Source organism: Bos javanicus, chromosome 2, assembly GCF_032452875.1.
Source record: "Bos javanicus breed banteng chromosome 2, ARS-OSU_banteng_1.0, whole genome shotgun sequence".
Classification (NCBI taxonomy): Eukaryota; Metazoa; Chordata; class Mammalia; order Artiodactyla; family Bovidae; genus Bos; species Bos javanicus.
Genome location: NC_083869.1, coordinates 46,579,587 through 46,599,425, shown reverse-complemented (window position 1 = coordinate 46,599,425; position 19,839 = coordinate 46,579,587). Strand labels below are relative to the sequence as shown.

General features: G+C 36.3%; 1 protein-coding gene across 1 annotated transcript; it reads right to left on the bottom strand.

Annotated features, from left to right (window-relative positions):
- Positions 1-2,232: 2,232 nt before the first annotated feature.
- MMADHC (metabolism of cobalamin associated D) lies at positions 2,233-18,351 on the bottom strand. The gene is made up of 8 exons (XM_061438370.1): positions 18,263-18,351; positions 17,689-17,748; positions 14,465-14,609; positions 11,071-11,288; positions 8,652-8,757; positions 8,001-8,131; positions 3,652-3,738; positions 2,233-2,740 (listed from the first exon to the last, which is right to left on the bottom strand). The coding sequence occupies exons 2-8, from the start codon at positions 17,695-17,697 to the stop codon at positions 2,546-2,548; spliced, it is 891 nt and encodes a 296-aa protein (XP_061294354.1). The 5' UTR covers positions 17,698-17,748; positions 18,263-18,351; the 3' UTR covers positions 2,233-2,545.
- Between the last annotated feature and the right edge of the window lie 1,488 nt (positions 18,352-19,839).

Genomic DNA, 19,839 nt, shown 5'->3' with positions numbered 1-19,839 from the left:
TATATAAGTCACAGCCAAATTCCAGCACTGGGTCCTAACACTAGCTTGTGTAATCTGATAAATGTTCCTGTTTTTTCATTCTATTATAAAAGGATAGAGGTGGGTCAGGTGATCTGAAAGACCCCTTTCAGCATTTATCTTCTATAAATTCTTCTCAAAATGTAAATTTCACAACAAAAACATATTTTCAGTGATAGGTCTAAAATCAATTTCAATGGCTCAGTCTTACTTTAAAAGGTAGCAAACTTCTGTTTAAGACAATAAATTTTACCAGTTCTTCCTTTACAGGGTCCTAATCAAACGAATGTGATGAAACTGATAACCTGCAATATTTTCTTACTGCAGTACATAAAAGTTAAACTATTTTCTACTAGCATTAGTAAGAATCCCTTGGATTATATATCCCAAAACTAAATCTGCTTAAAACATTTCAAGGAATATAAAATTTTAACTGGCAGTTACCGCTTCTTAAAAGTTTTGTTTTTGCAAATCCTGTTACAAATCAAGATGAGAAAAGGAGCCCCACCACTCTTTACCCTACCCCTGATATAATCCAGTACACAGCCACAGCCATCAATAGGAAGTATGCTTTTCAACCAGTGATGGCATTTCAAAACTGTTAAAGCAGAGGGTGAAATTTCAAGGAACATGGCTTAAAGAATGGTGCAAGGTCAGAAATGCCTGAATAAGCAATACGCACACTGAAATGAGTGGTGAAAGGCAGTGGACCAAATAATTCTTTTTGTGGGAGACGTCCTTTGCATTGTAGGTATTTAGTAACATCTATGGCCTGTACCTACCGGATGCCGATAGCACTCACCCACTGCAAGCTGTAACAATCAAGAACTCTCTCAACATTGCCAAATTTCCCCTGGGGGCAAAACTGTCCCAATTTACTATGCAAATGCTATGCAAACAGGCAATCTATAATTATGCACAGTAAGGAGGAATCTCACATTGCTGAGTGAAGGAAGCCAGAGAGAACATGGTATATATGATTTCATATATATATTAAGCATCAAAACAGAAAATCAACTTATACTGTACGAAATCAGGATAGTGGCTGTTTGTACGAGGGATAAGGGGAGGAAGTGCCTGAAAAGGAACAGGATGAGCCTCTGAGGTGCCAGTAATGTTCTGTATTGATCTAAGTCCTCCTTACATAGATGAAAATTTATTGAGCATTTATACTTAACAAAGTTTTGTTTTTTTTTTTCCCCCAAAACACTATGGGAGTCACTACTTTATCTTCTTTGTAACGAATGAGAACATTGTAGGTCTTACTCTGTGAATCGTAAGCAAAACTCATTATCAGGCTACATATTAATTAAGCAAAGAATTTTAAATGAAGTTATAAACTAAAGTTGGTCATCTTCATGTGTTCATTTAAAACAGGCATTTAATTTAAAAAAAATACAGAAAAATCCATTTCAAATAATTCATTTGGCAGAAGTTATTTGTTCTCCTGAGATTTATTTCTATTCCTATTGACAAAAAACAAATCAAAGATAAATCTGAGTTTACTACTACTATTAAGTCACTTCAGTTGTGTCTGACTCTGTGCGACCCCATAGACGGCATCCCACCAGGCTCCCCCGTCCCTGGCATTCTCCAGGCAAGAACACTGGAGTGGGTTGCCATTTCCTTCTCCAATGCATGAAAGTGAAAAGTGAAAGTGAAGTTGCTCAGTTGTATCCAACCCTCAGTGACCCCATGGACTGCAGCCTATCAGGCTCCTCCGTCCATGGGATTTTCCAGGCAAGAGTACTGGAGTGGGGTGCCATTGCCTTCTCCAATTCTGAGTTTAAAATGTTGTAAAAACAAGTTCTGTCTGCCATGAGGCATTTCTGTAAACTACTGCAGTTTCTATATGTTGTTAAAATTAGAGAAATAGACTTAGCAGCTGAGTCATAGTTTTGTCTGAGAATAAAACACTTCTCTGTCTCGCCAAGGAGTTAAGAATTACTTTTTACTATTATATAAAGTTGAGATTCAAATTCTTTTATATGTAAACATGTAGTATTATTCTTATTCTTTTTCTGCACATACATTTCAAAGTAATACTCAGACTGGTACCAGGACACTTGATAAGTAATAAAGAAAAAAAAATTTTTTTTAAGTTAAATCTACACTGAATCCAGAATTCTCAACTGCATTTATTTAAAAAAAGAAAAAAACTTTAAGAACTGTATTTTAAAAAGACTGCAAAAAAAAAAAAAAAACCACATATGATCACAGCCAAATGTATGATTTATTTTTGGAGAGGTATAATTAAAAGTGAGGTTTTTCCAATTAAGGGAAGAAGTAACAATATGAGATCATACCCTGGTTACATGTTAATTATCACATTTTGTACAATGTGGATGTGCTCAACATGTATTTAATGATAGTATGAGTATTTGAAATTTAAAAATTATAAACCCTTGCCAATATTGTAATCCATAATGTTGAAATAAATACCTACAACGGAGTAGGAAGCCTTTGACAATGCTTGTGGATCATCCCAAATGTTACAAGCATAAGATCAAATTAATTGACCCTACTGCTAGTTTCCACTTAATTTCTTCATAATATGGCTGTCTGGTGTAGCATTAGTGAAGATACTCCCTACAACCACATGGGTACCCCAGAGACTGTGACGAATCACTTTACAGCAGCCAAGATCATCAACAGAGAATCCTAAATGTCGATAGCGTTCATCTGTCTCAAAAAGAGTGTTGTTTGTATATGGTCCAAAAAACTGGAAGAAATAAAAAATGATGTCATATTTTTATTAACAAGAAAGATAATGGAGTAATAATTTTTATGTAAACATGAACACAGATCTGTATAAATACTGCAAATATTTAAAAGGTCAAATAAGAAATAAAAGGGTCACATGTAACACCTAACTGCCCTAAAACCTCTCCCCTCAATACCTGTGTATTATGGAAATGTGAAATGAATGATCTAGCAGACTGCACGTTATCTAGAACCAAACGTATAACTTCACATGACCTTTAGAGATGAAATAAGTCTTAGGCAATCATATGGTTCACCTTTGTAGTTTTTAAGATAAGAAAACTATAGCCCAGGGTATTTTTCGTTTCTAGTACTCACTAAATCTTAACCTCAAGAAGAAACAATATATATTTCTATCTTAAGATTAAAATAAATTTTATTACTATTTGTAACTGAAAGACATACACAGAATTTAAAATGTGACACAGTGGCTCATTATTTTTTTTAAAGTATAGCTTTATAAATGTTGATTTCCAAAAAGTTACTTTTAAATATTTCTTTACCATCCAAATTTTCTTAATTCTAAAAATAACTTTCTTCCTTAATGAAACTACTGAATGCTAATTTTTAACTAACAGTAAGCACACTAATTCAATGTAATTTGAATAATGTCTATTAGTAAGGATGGAAAAAATAAATTTTGAAATTATTTTTAATAAAAAAATTTAAAGTGATGGAGAAGTTTAACCAGGAGTGACAGAGGTCCCTCAAAGTTGTGAATTCAATTGATTCGTGGTACTTCTGTGCATAAAATTGTGAAGTTTTCAAGAAGTCCTAAATGATTTATTTTTACCTAGGCTATAATTATAGAAAAATAATTCCTACTTCAAATTACATAATCTGGCTTTCAAAATGTATTTAATTACTCACTGCCAAACCAGATGATGGGTCAATAAAGTCAGCCCAATAGCCTTCAGCTCGGAGGGCATAGCAAATTTCCTTAGCACCGCTGATGAACTGCATAGAAAAAGACACAAATACTATGCTCAAGATAGCATCACTACAGACTGTTTTATTTTTCAGTAAATTTTTAAAATAAATTATCTTTTGCCTCAGATAGAGAATACAAGATTAATAAAAAGTTAAAACTAATGATAAATTAGGACTTATAGTCTTAAGATTATTTTCACCAGTCTAAACGATTAATGTTAATGTAACACTTTGATTTTTTTTAAGTCTAAATTGTACATTTTTTCTTCTAAATTATTTGTTTTAGGAACTATTTCTAATCACTTTTGTGCTATTAACTCCCAAATTTGTCAAGGATTATAAACTACAGTTGCTATTTTATATTATTATGGAAATTTCCAAATAAGGTAAGAAAGGGAAAACAAAATAGTCATAATGAAAAGATCTGAACCATTCATTAATTTGAATGGAAGTTGTTTAAAAACAGGTACTTGTTTGTATGTCCTTCAAAAATACACCTATCCAGTCACATAGTCATGAAATATTTCTGACAAGGCACATGAAAATAAGATAAAAAGGATAGACTGGGTACAGGGCTGGACAGCATACTTACTTTTCACTATATGCTTCTCTATTTTTCTATGTAGTGTATAAATAATACAGACCATGTACATGCATTACCTATTCAAAATCCTGTGATGTTAACTCCTATGATGCAAAGACTAGCTCTACCAGAACTCTAAGCAGTGAAAAAGACAACAAATATTAGAACCAGATTAGAATGTTAAAAAAGGACAGACTGTAAGTGTTTAAAAACAAGGGCACAATTCCACTTCCAGTCATAATAGAGTAACAGTTATCAAACTTGCCACCTGCTGAAAACTATAAAAATGACTAAAATACATGATGCAACTGTTTTCAGACACTGAACAACAGGCAGACACAAAACTGTAGTCTTCAAGAGAAGGGAAACAAGTAAGGTGATCCCCATATACACTCTAGCCTTCTGTCTGGGGACACTTTTCTGTTGCAGGACAAAGCAAAGTGACAGTGTCACTGAGCTGAGGCAGAGGAAGCAACAGGTCTGGACTGCTGAATCATCTGACTTTGTGGGGTAGGGTGCTGGAGAAGAGGCTGATGCACAACAGGGTTTCAAAGCAGTCTGTAGAACAGTCTTTCCTGGTTCAGTGGCCTCATGCTGAGCTGTGCAGACACAGGGTGAGATTCCTTGAGGTCTAGCAGAGTGCCAGCTGCAAGGCTGCAGCTGAATAGTGTTATCAGGGGTCATACAGTGCTGGGGAACATGAATTTCAGGCCCACCCCAAGTGATGAGACCTCACTGAGCATCTCTGGCATTCAGCTGGTTGAAAGTCCAAGCTAAAGTTAGGCACATGGGCCATACTCTAAATAAGGGATGAGGAAGTAATAGTCAGAGGGCCATCAAACTGAGTGGCTGCCTGTTTGTATAAATACAGTTTTGCTGAAATGAAGCCATGCCTATTCATTTATATATTGTCTATGGTTTCTTAGGGATTCCCCGGTGGCTCAGACGGTAAAGCGTCTGCCCACAATGCAGGAGACCCAGGTTCGATCCCTGGGTCAGGAAGATCCCCTGGAGAAGGAAATGGCAACCCACTCCAGTACTCTTGCCTAGAAAATTCCATGGATGGAGGAGCCTGGTGCGCTACAGACCAAGAGGTCGCAAAGAGTTGGACACGACTGAGTGACTTCACTTCACCTCATATGGTTTCTTTAACAATACAAGGGTAAAACTGAGTAGTTGAGAACCTATGACCTAAAAAGCCTAAAAAGCTACCATCTGGCTCCTTAGAAAAAGTTTATTGATCCCTCCTATACATAAACAACCTAAACTAACCTATGTTCTCTAAAAACAGGCGTATCTCATTTTTTGGACTTCATTGTACTTCGCAGATAACGTGGTTTTACAAGTTGAAGGCCTGTGGCAACCCTGTGTCCAGCAAGTCTATTGGTGACATTTTTCCAGTAACATTTGCTCACTTCATGTCTCTGTGTCACATTTTTGTAATTCTCTCAGTATTCCAAACTTTTTCATCTATTATTATATTTATGATGATCTGCAGTCACTGACCTTTACTGATGTTTTACTACTATGACTCATCGAAGGCTAAGATGATGGTCAGCATTTTTTAGCAACAAAGTATTTTAAAATTATGGTATGCATTTTTTAAGACATAATGCTATTACACATTTAATAGACTACAGTATAACATAAACATAACTTTTATATACACTGGGAAACCAAAATATCCATGTAACTCACTTTATTGCCATATTAGCTTTATTGTGATGGAGCCGAACCAGCAATATCTCCAAGATATGCCTAAACTTTTGTAAACTAATGAAAAAATTTAAAAATACTGTATTCTTTAGGTTATCTATATAATATTTGCACTTACTGCTGTATTTCATTAATCCTCACAATTCTTAAAAAGTAGGAAAACTGAATATGGTCTAGAAAAGTCATTAAAATTATGTATCAATGTAATAAGACATATACAAAAACTACAAGGTGAACAAAACAATGTATTTAAATGTTTGCAAAGATTAAGAATGCCAAATGACCACAGAAAAAACCAGTTTAAACATTTATCTTATTCTGCTCATCAGTAGGAAACACTGACATCTGCTGGAAAAAACTAGGATAGATTTAAACCACAAAAGATAAAATATCTACTTGGACAGTAAAGTCATGTGTGATTCTAAAATAATCACTAACATATCTAAAATAGAAAGAGATGTTTTCTTTTCCATAAAAAATAAAATAGCTTTAGTCACTATAAAATTAAAAATCACATGAAAAAGTATAGTGCCATTTCAAAAACCTGAAAATTGGTTATAGAAAACTGAGTTATATCTATACTGGGGTCAGTATCAAGTGAGGCTCAGAACCTTAGACGAATCAAAAAGTAGGACTTACAATGCAATGTACATGTGAGAGCAAACTCTCCAGCATCTAAATGATAGTGATAATAAACTACTCCTGGTCTTAATATATAAGCAGAAAATGTTTACTGAGTTATTGGATATTTAAATTTCAACTCATCAAATTCAGATCTTCTAAAAATCAGAGACAATGTCTTATGCCTCTCTATAACTTCTTTGTTAAGCATGTAATTTGCTCCTGACTTAATTACTACCTGGAATTTATTAGCAAAGCTATATTTGGGACATTAAGTGTGAAGTCATTATCATAAAATACTTTGTTAAGTATGTAAACAATATTTTTATAAGTTGTGAGAACCATACATCCAACACTAAAGAAAACATTAAAAAACTCCCAATATTATTCTGCATGTAAATTAGTAAAGAGAATTTTTTCAACTGTAGTTAAGTAAGCTAATCTTAACTTGTCATACATACAAAGGAATCAAACTCATATAATTTCTAAATATGAGATTTTAAGTTACCACTTATTTCTCAGGTTGATAAAAATGAAAAATAATGCTAATATCCAGGGTAAGAGTAACAGCCTATATACTAGGATGATCTTTTTGGTGGACAAACTGACAGTATATATTATAACTTAAATATATCCCTTGATTTAGCAATTACCTATTTAGGAATATGTAAATATGGGCATAAAAATAAATGTACAAATATATTCACTGCCTATAAAAGCAAAAGTTTGATTTTCAACTTACAAAAGGCTAAAAATTTTTTTAATAATTTAAAAAATTTATGGTTTGCCCATGTAATCTAATATTATACAGATTTTACAAAGAATGAAATATAATCTATGTGAAATGTGAAGGAAAGGTGTCAAAACATATTTTCTAGTTAAAAGCAAAGGATGGGAAAAATGTGGGTATGTACAACTATTATATTATTATTGTACTGTACACTGTTTACACTATGAAGAAGAATTAGGTAATTTTCACTTTTTACTTGACATGCTTAAGAGACAGAAAGAGACATGGAGGGAGAGAACAGGATAAGAGAGGAGACAGGGATGGGTATGAAGAGTTAATTTTACATTTTTGTTGTTTACTGCATTTCCAAACTTCCTAAGATAGACATAAATTAAAAAAAAAAAACAAAAAAAACTGAGGAAGTACTGGACAGAATATAAATTTTTCAGATACTAAAACAAACAAACATAAAAAACCCTGGCATTTTTATTTTCAGAAAACATGTACATTTTTTAAATACTGACATACATTAGGAGAGAACTAATAACAGTAAGAAAAGACAGCCGTCATTTTAAAACAGTGTTTACTGTTGTTTAAATAAGATTATAAAACTAAACAGTCAGCAGTTGAAAGAATTACCTTTTCTAAGAGCACTTCTCTTTCATTTTCTACCTCCTCACTCCAAACAGTCATATCATTCTTAGTTTTCTGTGTTACGGTCAGAATCATTAGTTTGTTGGTGGCTACTTCTGGAAACAGTGATTCAAAATCTATAAATAAGAATAAAATTCCAGGAAAACATTATTTGTTTTTTTTTTGAAAAAAGAAACAGTGCATAAAACACTTTAGAAAAATGATGATTAAGTCAAATCATTATGGTACCAAGTTAGGTTTATAAATGCATATTGTTTTTTAAAAGGATGAACTAAATTTAGTTTTGGTTTACTTCCGTTCTTTTTGGATGAACCAAAAATATACTGCCAACAATTCCAAAGAGTAAGTTGGGTTACATGTTGTTGATCTTGGAATTAAGAAAAAAGTTTATTATTAAGATTTTCCTCAGTAATCACCTGGGAGTAGGATGACTTTAGGGAAAAAGTTAGTGAAAATTCTACTAATCCTGTCTAATGGCAGCATGAGGTCAGATGTCAGGGGACATCTGCTAGTCTTTTCCTTGGCCAGGCAATCATCATTTCCAGTGAGACATGTTAAGGAGTACATTTTTCAACATTTAAATTAGTGACGTAATCTGACACACACTAGTGTAAAAATGAATAAAGCACAACACACCTCTTCGCAGCAACTCTGGACATGTTTGGATTGCACATTCTACTTTGGCACTTTCAAAGTAAGTTTCTGCACTGTTAATTTCTTGTTCAACAGGTGCATCATTACCCTTTAGGGGAGTAAGAAATATAGATAAACAAAATCTGGAGTTCAAATAAAATATCCTGCCCGTTATAAACCTGTTTGTAATAACATAGCTTTTTCAATAATCTTAACCTAGCTGGTGATCAGGTAATAATCAGTGTATTCTTACATATTCAAACTTTTCTCTATGATGAATGTAATTTGAGAATTTTTTTAAAATGTTGAGTTAAAAAAAAAAAAGGAATATATACCTTCTGATATCCTAGACTTAATAGGAGTCGGTTAAAAAAGTTAAAAATGCCATGATTGTATCTTATAATGTTACCTCTTCTGATATTTTGTTATATCTGATTATCCTTTCTTTTGTTCTGTAAAATGGGCATAAGTACACTAAATTACAAAACAACATGATTAAATATATAATCTCTCCAACAGGAAAAGCCTAGAGGCTCTTATTCAACTGAAATTTAATGGGTGCCTATTATACATCAGCCATTACAACAGGAGCAGACACTACAATGGTAAAAATCCAGTCTTCACTCTCAGGTATATAAGGGTTAGTAGAAGAAAAACAGCATGAACAAATAAATGCAATCCAATATGAAAAGTGCTACACAGTTGTGAAGGAAGTCTTCTGGAAGTATAAATGGGGAAGAAACTTGCTTTGTTGGGAGAAATCAGGAAAGGTTGAAATCACACTTGAGTTACATGTTAAAATATGTGTCTGACATATAAAAGAATGGACAGAATACAGATTAAGAATCCCAAAGGAAAAAAAATAGTCTAGCAAGAAATAATAGTGCAAAGGCATGCAATGGTCAAAGAGAACGGTGTAATTTTCAAAAAATGAAAAGTATGCTGTGATTACAATGTAGAAGGAATAGGAAATCGTGGGAGGTAAGGTGAGAAAAGGATCAAAACTATGGAAATCCATTTATGCCACATTACAAAATTTTGATTTTAAATTAAATAGTATTAATAAATTATCCTTATTTTACATATAAAGAAACAGTCTCAGAAAGGTGAAATAACTTTCTCAAGGTCACGAAACTAATTATCAATAAATAAGAGTTAATCTCTGTATACAGACTTATCCTATCTCCACAGTCCATGCTACTATAATGCATCTAAAAACAGAGGTAAGATAAGGAGGTGCTGAACTCTAATAGTATTAGTGAGAACTAAAGTGACACAAATTTAAGGGCTACTTTCAGAGATGAAAGCAATGTAACTGTCACTATATATGGGGGAATGATGAAAAGAGGAGGCAAGGTTGCAATGTAATCTTTACTTTAGGGAAGTGCGAGGATGACTAAATCACTTATATGACTGACAACATGGGAATAAAGACATTGAGAGAAAAAAGGACTCATTCAGTGCTAGACGTGTACTAGTCCTAATTTTGGTACTTCTGAGACATCCAGATAAAGATATTTGGCAAGTAATACAGAACCAGCAATGTCAGAAACAGAAAGTTAGGAAATATGAAGACAGAGCCTATGGAGAAAGCTGAGGACTTAAGTGACCAGGGAGCAAGTCAAAGGAAAAATGAAGAACAGACTTTTGGGAAATATCATATAACTGGTGGACAGAGGAGCCAAGAAGACTGAGAAGGAATTATCTGAGAGAAAAAGGGGAGGTCAACTGTGTTCCAGTGTTAGGTTACTGATATAACCCATAACTGTGAGGGGTTATCACTTTTAATAATATCGTTTTGATCAAAATCTTCACCTGAAACTACACAGAAATATGAAAAATGGTAATGATCAGGGGTTTTGACAAACTCTGAAATGCATGTAACTTCCCATTTGAGTGAACAAGGATGCAATACTAGTTTTAAAAACCGGTTCTAAAAAACTCATAAAAAACCTCTCAGTAACTGTTTTTACAACACCTATTTAAAAATTCTACTTTTTAGTTTACTATATCTGAAGAATTTTAGAGATCTCAAAATTTTTTTAAGTTTCTAAATGGTTAGAGGAATATAAAGCTAGTTGGAATTTGGTCCATATATAGATTATAATTACTGTTTGTAAAAATGAAAAAAAGAAAATCTAAATTTCCAGTTACAGAAATTAAGTTATTTATGTTTACAATAAATATTTATTAAAAAAGATATTTTGAAGAATTACCTAAGAGACTGCAATGTGAAAAATTATATAGCAAAACTAGGTATAGGACAATACCAAGGTTTTAAAAACTAGACATGCTTTTTCTGTATATAATGGACTTAAACAGATTTTTCTTTTAACTTTTTCAATGAAAATAATATGCTTATAGTTATCAGAAATATAGCTTTAATAATTAGAATACAGAATAAATGATACTAACAACATACCTGAAATTCATTCACATATTGTGCCATAACAAACTCATGTCTTTCACTCGATAAAGGTTCTGCTAGAACATCAGGTAAAGTTTTATGAACCTGGCTTTTCTTCTGTGATGCCGTCCCGTTGAGGTGACAGTCAAAACCTATGTTCCCAGGAAGCTGGAATCTATGATCCTGAGGTCCAAATGGTCCCATAGTTTCATCAGGCCAAACTGTTCGAGAGCCTGAAGAGGAACAACAAAATGAACCATTTTCTCCTTACAACCTAAGTGCACTGGTAGACTGAAAGAATGTGAAAGAATGTTGTTCTTCCAATAAGGTTTTTTTTTTTTTTTTCCTTTTACCTAAACAATAGATCTTTGAAGTTTGCTTTACTGGTTGAATATGTTAGTTGGTTTCATGTTATTTCCAAATCACTAGTTGAAGAAACCAGCTGCCAACTCATAGTTAATTTCCTTATTAGGGAACGGATTCAATAAAGTATTATAATCCATACTATGTAATTCTTTTTTTTCTGGCTTCGCTGTGTGGCTTGTGGGATCTCTGTTCCCCAAAAAGGAACTGAACCCAGACCATGGCAGTGAAAGCCTGGAATCCTAACCATTAGACCATCAGGGAACCTCCGTACTATGTAATTCTTAACGGTCATTAGTAAATCTCTACATACGGTGAAAGAGTTCACAGGATAAATGACATTAAAAGAAAAAGCTAAATCCAAGAACAGTATACGTGACATTCATTTTACATGCTTATAATAATGCTTTAAATACAGAAAAAAAAAAACAACTTGAAAGTAAAGATACCAGACTTAATAGTGGTTACCCTTGGGGTGTGTTGTGTATGTTAATTGCTCAGTGGTGTTCGATTCTTTGTGACCCCATGGACTGTAGCCCGCTAGGCTTCCCTGTCATGGGATTCTCGAGGCAAGAATACTACAGTGGGTTGCCAGTTCCTTCTCTAGGGTATCTTCCTGACTCAGGGATCGAACTCGGGCCTCCCATCCTGCAGTCAGATTCTTTACCATCTGAGCCACCAGGTAACCCTTGGGGAGGGGCATTCAACTGCTGTTACCTGGTGGCACAAAACATTAATGGACTGGAAAAAATTCTGTACCAACCAAAGTGACATAATGCCCTGTTTACCAGTCACATGCATGAATATGGATTAAATACTTACAGAATACACATTACTTTATTCCTATAAAATTAAAAAAAATCCTAACGTGAAAAATTAACAAAGATCCAGAAAAAAGTAACTTAGAGAATCAAATGAAGAAACACTCAGAGTAGGAATTTTGTTCAGAGAAAGGAAAGGATGGCTGCAGACTTTAGTTGGCAATAAAAGTATTTATAAATATTCTGCCAGAACTAAGTGACTAAAAATGGTCATGTCATTACGGCTGCCCCTATGTGACACCCATATCTCTCTTCCATACCTATGACAGACATTACCTATCAATTATGGAACTTTTCCCTGCTGAACCCAGACATTGTCACATAATTCTCAACCCAAACACTCTAGCCCAGCACACATCTCAAACTATTAAGTATTTAAGAATCATCTGAGAACTTCTCAAAATGCAGATTCTGATTTACCAGATCTGAAGTGGGGCTCAAAATTCGTTTCTAACCAGTCCCAGATGATGCTGATGCTACACCATGCCATGCTATACTGGTCTGCAGATCACAGAGTGATAAGGTCTAGACAGCCACCAATGACCGACTGGAGTCAGTTCACAACCTAAAACTTACCAGCTGTTCTGAACAACATGGGTTTTATATATTATTCAGATCTGGGTCTTCAAATAAATACTCAATATTAATATTGGATATGAGCATATTTTCAAATGTTTACTGGTCATTTAGGTTTTCTCTTACAGAAATAGCCTGTTAAAACTCATTTTTGAAATTTTTGTTTGGTTTTCTACTGGGTTGTTTTTTTTCCTACTGATCTACAAAAATTCTTTATATAGTTCTCCCTAGGTATTCACAAGGCAGTGCTTCCTGGACCCTCATGGATATCAAAATCTGCATATGCTCAAGTCTTTATATAAAAAGGGTATAGTTCAACTGACCTTTGAGCAACTCAAGAGTTAGTTGTTCAAACCCTGCAGTCACAAATCTGAGTATAATTCATAGTCAGTTCTCTGCTTAGTCATTTCCACATCCTCAGAGTCAAGGAACCGAGAACTGTGTAGTACCGTAGTTAGTTATTATTGGAAAAAAACCCTGTGTATAAAACAGATATGCACAGCTCAAACCCATGATGTTCAAGAATGAACTGTATGTGCATATATGTAACCTATGTACATCCTCCTGTATACTTTAAATCATCTCCAGATTACCTATAATATCAAACACAAAGTAAATGATATGTAAATAATTGCTGGCACATGGCAAATTCAAGTTTTGCTATTTGGAACTTTCTGGAATTTCCCACCCCCTCAAATATTTTCAATCTCTGATTGGTTGAATCTGACGATGCAGAACCCATGGACAGGGAGGCCAAGCTGTATATTCACAATACAAACCCTTAACTATTCTGAGTGACAGACCTTTCATTTATGATAGATATATGTTTAGCCTTCAGATCAAGAAAACTGAGGAATACTCAGAGATGGGGTTAGAAAACTGAGGCAAGAAAACTAGGGGAGGCTCTGCATGCCCAAGTGAACTAACATTACACTGTAAGTAATGTACTGAATGAAAAAAGGATTCATGGGCAATCACTTTAGAATACATTAGGTAAAGTTTCTAAGAGCCCTCCCTTAGTATTTTAGTGTGCTTTATAAACCTCTAAGATAGGACTTTGGCATAAAGCAGTTCTCAAAGTTAACTAATTACAGAACTTAAAAAAATTGTTTTTTTTTAGATCTTGAACAATGATTCAGTTTGTGGATAGTTTAGGAATGGCTACTGAAAGCAATGGGAGATATTTGAGGCTTATGATGGAAATGTCATGATTTACAGTATTTTAGAATGATTCATGTGATATAGTGGACTGCAAGGTGGATAAGAAAAAGCAGACTCTGATTTAATAAACACTTGTTAGTAAAAAGTGATGGCTACATTTAGGAAATTCAGCAGAGTGGCAAGAAGTAGTAACATAGTTTAATAGGATCCAAAGAAGATTTGTTTCAGGGAAGACTGAGTGTGTCTGAATACAGATTAGAAAAAAACTAAAGTTGAAGAAAGTAAGTTGTAGAAACCAGTATTCATTCATTTTTTTTTTTTAAGTATTGTAACTTTCTGGCATAAATATTTAGGCAGAGCTCTGATTTACTTTCAAAGGGATAAACTCAACTTTAGAAGATCAGTAAAACTTCAAGAAGAAATATTTCAGGAAACCTAACAAATGTTATGAAACAATTGTAAGTAAAGAAAAAATAAGTTTCACTTACAGATATCTGGAGGTGCAGTGGCCACATGAGACTCATCAGAACCTGAAGATCCTGCGGTTGAAAAGGCTCTGGGATTGACAACCCTTTTAACTAAAGAGCAAAATCCTGGGAGATAGGAAACCAGTCTGGCTCTGTTACAGAGCACCTAAGAATGACACAAAACCCCAAATTATTCTGGATGTAAATGTTGTACTAACACAGACAATCTCGGGCATATCCTCACATTGCAATGTATCTTTTAAAACCAACATTGATTCTACTGTTATTGAGCAACCTGCCATAGAATGAGTATCACACATATTTATAATTTTAAAAATAAACACAAATATTAAAAGAAAAAAAAGTACTAAGTTATTTGGGTAAAAATATATGGCTTTCCTAGCAAGGCCAGAATCAAGAGTGCCATACAGGAAGAACAGGAACTCTGAAAAGTTGCCCTATTCAGCAGCAACACTAAAAAAGTGGCACAGCTAGTAAGATTCTTCTATTCTCAAAATAAAGAACTTTCAAAACCTCTCCTAGAAAAAAAGAATCCTACTTACTTTCACACTCTTCTTTTACTACTATTAGATTGTACTGATTATCTCCTATGCTATCTTTCTCTTGATTTTATGGCAATGTCCACTTTCCTCCAGTTTAGCAAACATCTTCATGATAACTTTTCTGCTCCTATGTTCATTTGCTAGACTCAGGTCAGTTACAATATGAATGTGTGGACATCTTTCATGTATAAACTTTAATCAAAATAGCTGAGTCAGAATAACTTAATGCAGGGGTTGGCAAACTATAGCAGGCTGTAGCCTTGTGTCTGTTCTGGTGAATACAGTTCTATTGCAACACTGCCACACACATTTATGTATTGTCTATGGCTGCTTTCATGTCATAATTGCAGAGTTATGTCAGAGACTCTGGCCTACAAAGCCTAAAATATTTGCTACCTGGCCCTTTATATTTAAAAACACTGCTGACTCTTAGATTAGTGGAAAACGCGTAAGAACAAATACGATACCATCTGTGAAATTCTACTAAAAGATTTGAACAATTAAGAGATCTTTGAGGTCATAGGAAAAGTTTCATGGAGGATATACTGGGTTGTGAAGAAACAGAAATTTAGGTACTCATTTCAGTGAAGGCCTTTCAGGAAGAAAGGTATGGAGGTTGTTTTCAAAGAGTGACAGGTTCACTGAAGGTGGACATAAAGTAATGCAGTAAAGAACAGGCTTGAAATTTAACTAATGAGAAACTATAAAAGGCTTTATACTTTGTGACACAGACAGTAAAGGGCCTATTACAAAAAGATAATAAATCAGAATTTTAACCTGTAGGCAGGGAGGAAGAGAGTTAACTGATAAAAATAAAGGATGTTTTAAGGACTGTACAACTAAGAGTAGTGGAGAGAAAGGAGTGGGATTAGAGAGGAGGTATGAAAACTAGTTACCAGGAGGCTGAAGAACTCTAGCCAATTGATACTTTGGAATCACTTTTTCCCTTTCATATAGTATTCTGAAATCCAACCTGTGTGTTCTTTGACTGGTCTTTCTACCTCTCTGACAGAATTTCTTACTAATTTTATCTTCCCTTCTCTTATTCCACTTCTCAGTCACACAAAAATACTTACCCAACATTTCCATATTTCTGTCTTTTATACTTCCATAAGATTTCTTCCACTAAAATGCCCTTTTCCTTCTCCTCTTAGGCCGGACAAATTCCAACTCCTTCTTCAAGATCCAGATAAACTGAACCTCCTCCACATGTCTCCAAAATGCAAGGCCTGTCTCCAGAGCATTCTGTCCACCTGAACATTTAAACATCCTCCCCTGGCCCTACAGTCTCATCATTAGGTTATTACTTAATGTATCATGGGCTTCCCTGGTGGCTCAGAGGTTAAAGCGTCTGCCTCCAATGTGGGAGACCCGGATTTGATCCCTGGGTCGGGAAGATCCCCTGGAGAAGGAAATGGTAACCCACTTCAGTATTCTTGCCTGGAGAATCCCATGGACGGAGAAGCCTGGTAGGCTACAGTCCATGGGGTCGCAAAGAGTCCGACACCACTGAGCGACTTCACCTTCATCTTAATGTATCATATTCAACTACAGGAATACAATTCTGGCTAACTGTTACCATGTTAGTCTTCCTAACACGCAACTCTAATTAAATCACCAAAAGTTAAAGGATAAAGTCCAAATTCCCAAGTGTATCATTCAAAACTCTTTGCTGGTGGTTTAGTTGCTAAGTCGCATCCAATTCTTTGTGACCCCATGGACTGTAGCCCACCAGGCTCCTCTGTTCCCAAGCAAGAATACTTGAGTGGGTTGCCATTTCTTACTCCAGGGGATCTTCCTGACCCAAGGATGGAACCCGAGTTTCCTGCTTGGAAGGAATATTCTGTACCACTGAGCCACCTGGAAAGCCCCAAGACTCTTGTTACTTCATCCCAAATCCACAATCCAACCTTATTTCCCACTCATCTTTTTCACACATCTTACATTCAGGAAGACAGAAATGACTTCTTGATTTCTGAAGGGGGTTTGGGGGGGCAGGGGGTGTCTTTGAATTTACCTGTTCTGGGTGAGATTTAGATAATCTCACCCATCTTTTAAAATTCAAATGCTTCTCTGATTACATGAACCCAAACCCCCACTTTCCCCTCTCCACAAAGCTTTGAATCTGTATTGTACCTCTGTGTGACTTTTAAAATTAGTTTCTACTCTTACTGTATTAGTTTTCATGTATGTTTTATGACCCCTATGCCACGATGCGTTTAAGTAGTCACTGGACAGTTACCGTGAATAAATACCTCTGGCCTATGAGAATAATCTCTCGCTCTCATTTTCTAGTATTTGTAAGGTTACTTCCTATACTAAAACCGCTACAAAACCTTCAGTTTACCTACCCAAACAGAAACCGGCTTAAAAATAGATCCTAAGTATTTACAAAAATAATGCCTTTTAAAATTACCGAAAGGATGCTGGCACTGAATTTATTTCTCAAAAGGAATTTGCATAAATAAATAAAAGTATTGAGAAATATGTTTGTTTTCAAACTACCTTTAAGGCATATTGACCGAATTTCACACCCCTTGTTTCCCTTGACATTTTTGATTCATTAAGTACAAGAAACATTATGCCATCAATGCCATTATAATTAAACCCGTCCCTCCATTTCTTAACGAGTTCCCAAATAATTTATTACTGTACTGCTTCTTAAGAGACTAATTTACTCACATTGGCCATTTCTGGCGGAAAGGGCAGACGGAAATTATCTTCCCTTTTGTAAAGTTATTCCTGGGAAAGGACAAAACAAAACAGGCCGGTGACGGATTAAGCTCTAACAACAGATCACTCGGGTAATGTCCACCATCGCCTACTGGGTGTCCCTTCTTCCGCGACAGGACCAAAGCCCAAGCTGTCCCCGGACCCCAGGAGACCGGAATTCGCCCCCTGCCCCCACAGGGCACAAGTCGCTGCCCACAGGAGGCCTTGCAATTCTCAGCCCGCCCGGTGTGTCTGCGGAAGACAACTCCGACTAGATCCGGGGGAGGAAAGAGGGCCCGTCCACCAGGATGGAGATCTGAGGCTCCAAGTAGGTATTTTAACACCGATCAGGGTTCTAAACAAGCTGTGAGCAAAGGTTCCAGCAAAGATGAAGCTTGAGGAAGCGAAAAAGATCCTAACGACAGACTGACAGGACGACCGGGGACAGCGACAGGGGCCCTGTGAGTATAGGGACAACACCGAGAGCTGTGGCCAAAAGATGGGCAAATCTGGAGGGACTAACGAGGGCGGAAACAGTCCGTACCAGTCGCGGCCGACACAGCCGCCTCCAGCGCTCCCAGGGCCGTACTCTTCCCGTCTTCAAAATGGCGGCGCGACGGCAGAGGGAGTAGCGCTGACGCTGGCAGTGGCCAGACTGAAGAAGTTGCTCTCGAGCGCATGGATGGGAATGATCCTCGAGCCGATGCTGCGCACGCGCACGGGAGGCCCACGTAGCACCGCCCTTTCATTGGATAGTCCACCGCCCCCCCCCGCCCCCAAGTAGGAGGAGGAAAGATGAGGTGTGGATAATGACTTGTGGGATGGAGATGAAGGCTCCAGAGCTGCGTTCGGCACTCATTTAATTTCGATCATTAACTCACCGATGTATTTGAAAGCCTCCTCTTGTCCCAAGACTTTATTGCTCAAAGGAGGTACAGTTTTCTGTTCTTTATATCTATTTTTTTTTAATTTCGAAAATAACTGTTTTTGAGAATAGAGCACTTTTTCCCTTTATGTGCCAGACTTTTAATAGGCGCAATAAATATATATCCCACGACGTATTTATAAGGAGTATATCACTTTTAAAATTTATTTTTAATTGAAGGATAATTGTTTTACAGTATTGTGTTGGTTTCTGCCAAACATCAACATGAATCAGTCATAGGTATACCCATGTCCCCTCCTTCTGGAACCTCTCTCCCACTTGCCTTACCATCCCACCCCTCTGCTGCTGCTGCTAAGTCGCTTCAGTCGTGTCCAACTCTGTACAACCCCATAGACCGCAGCCCACCAGGCTCCGCCATCCCTGGGATTCTCCAGGCAAGAACACTGGAGTGGGTTGCCATTGCCTTCTCCAGTGCATAAAAGTGAAAGTGAAGTCGCTTAGTCGTGTCCGACTCAGCGACCCCATGGACTGCAGCCTACCAGGCTCCTCCGTCCATGGGATTCTCCAGGCAAGAGTACTGGAGTGGGGTGCCATCGCCTTCACTGTCCCACCCCTCTAGGTTGTTACAAAGCCAAGGTTTGAGTTCCCTGAGTCATACAGCAAATTCCCATTGGCTACAGTTTTACATATGGTAATGTATGCAGATGACACCACCGTCATGACAGAAAGTGAAGAGGAACTCAAAAGCCTCTTGGTGAAAGTAGAGAGTGAAAAAGTTGGCTTAAAGCTCAACATTCAGAAAATGAAGATCATGGCATCCGGTCCCATCACTTCATGGGAAATAGATGGGGAAACAGTGGAAACAGTGTCAGACTTTATTTTTCTGGGCTCCAAAATCACTGCAGATGGTGACTGCAGCCATGAAATTAAAAGACGCTTACTCCTTGGAAGGAAAGTTATGACCAACCTAGAGAGCATATTCAAAAACAGAGACATCACTTTGCCAACAAAGGTTCGTCTGGTCAAGGCTATGGTTTTTCCTGTGGTCAGGTATGGATGTGAGAGTTGGACTGTGAAGAAGGCTGAGCGCCGAACAATTGATCCTTTTGAACTGTGGTGTTGGAGAAGACTCTTGAGAGTCGCTTGGACTGCAAGGAGATCCAACCAGTCCATTCTGAAGGAGATCAGCCCTGGGATTTCTTTGGAAGGAATGATGCTAAAGCTGAAACTCCAGT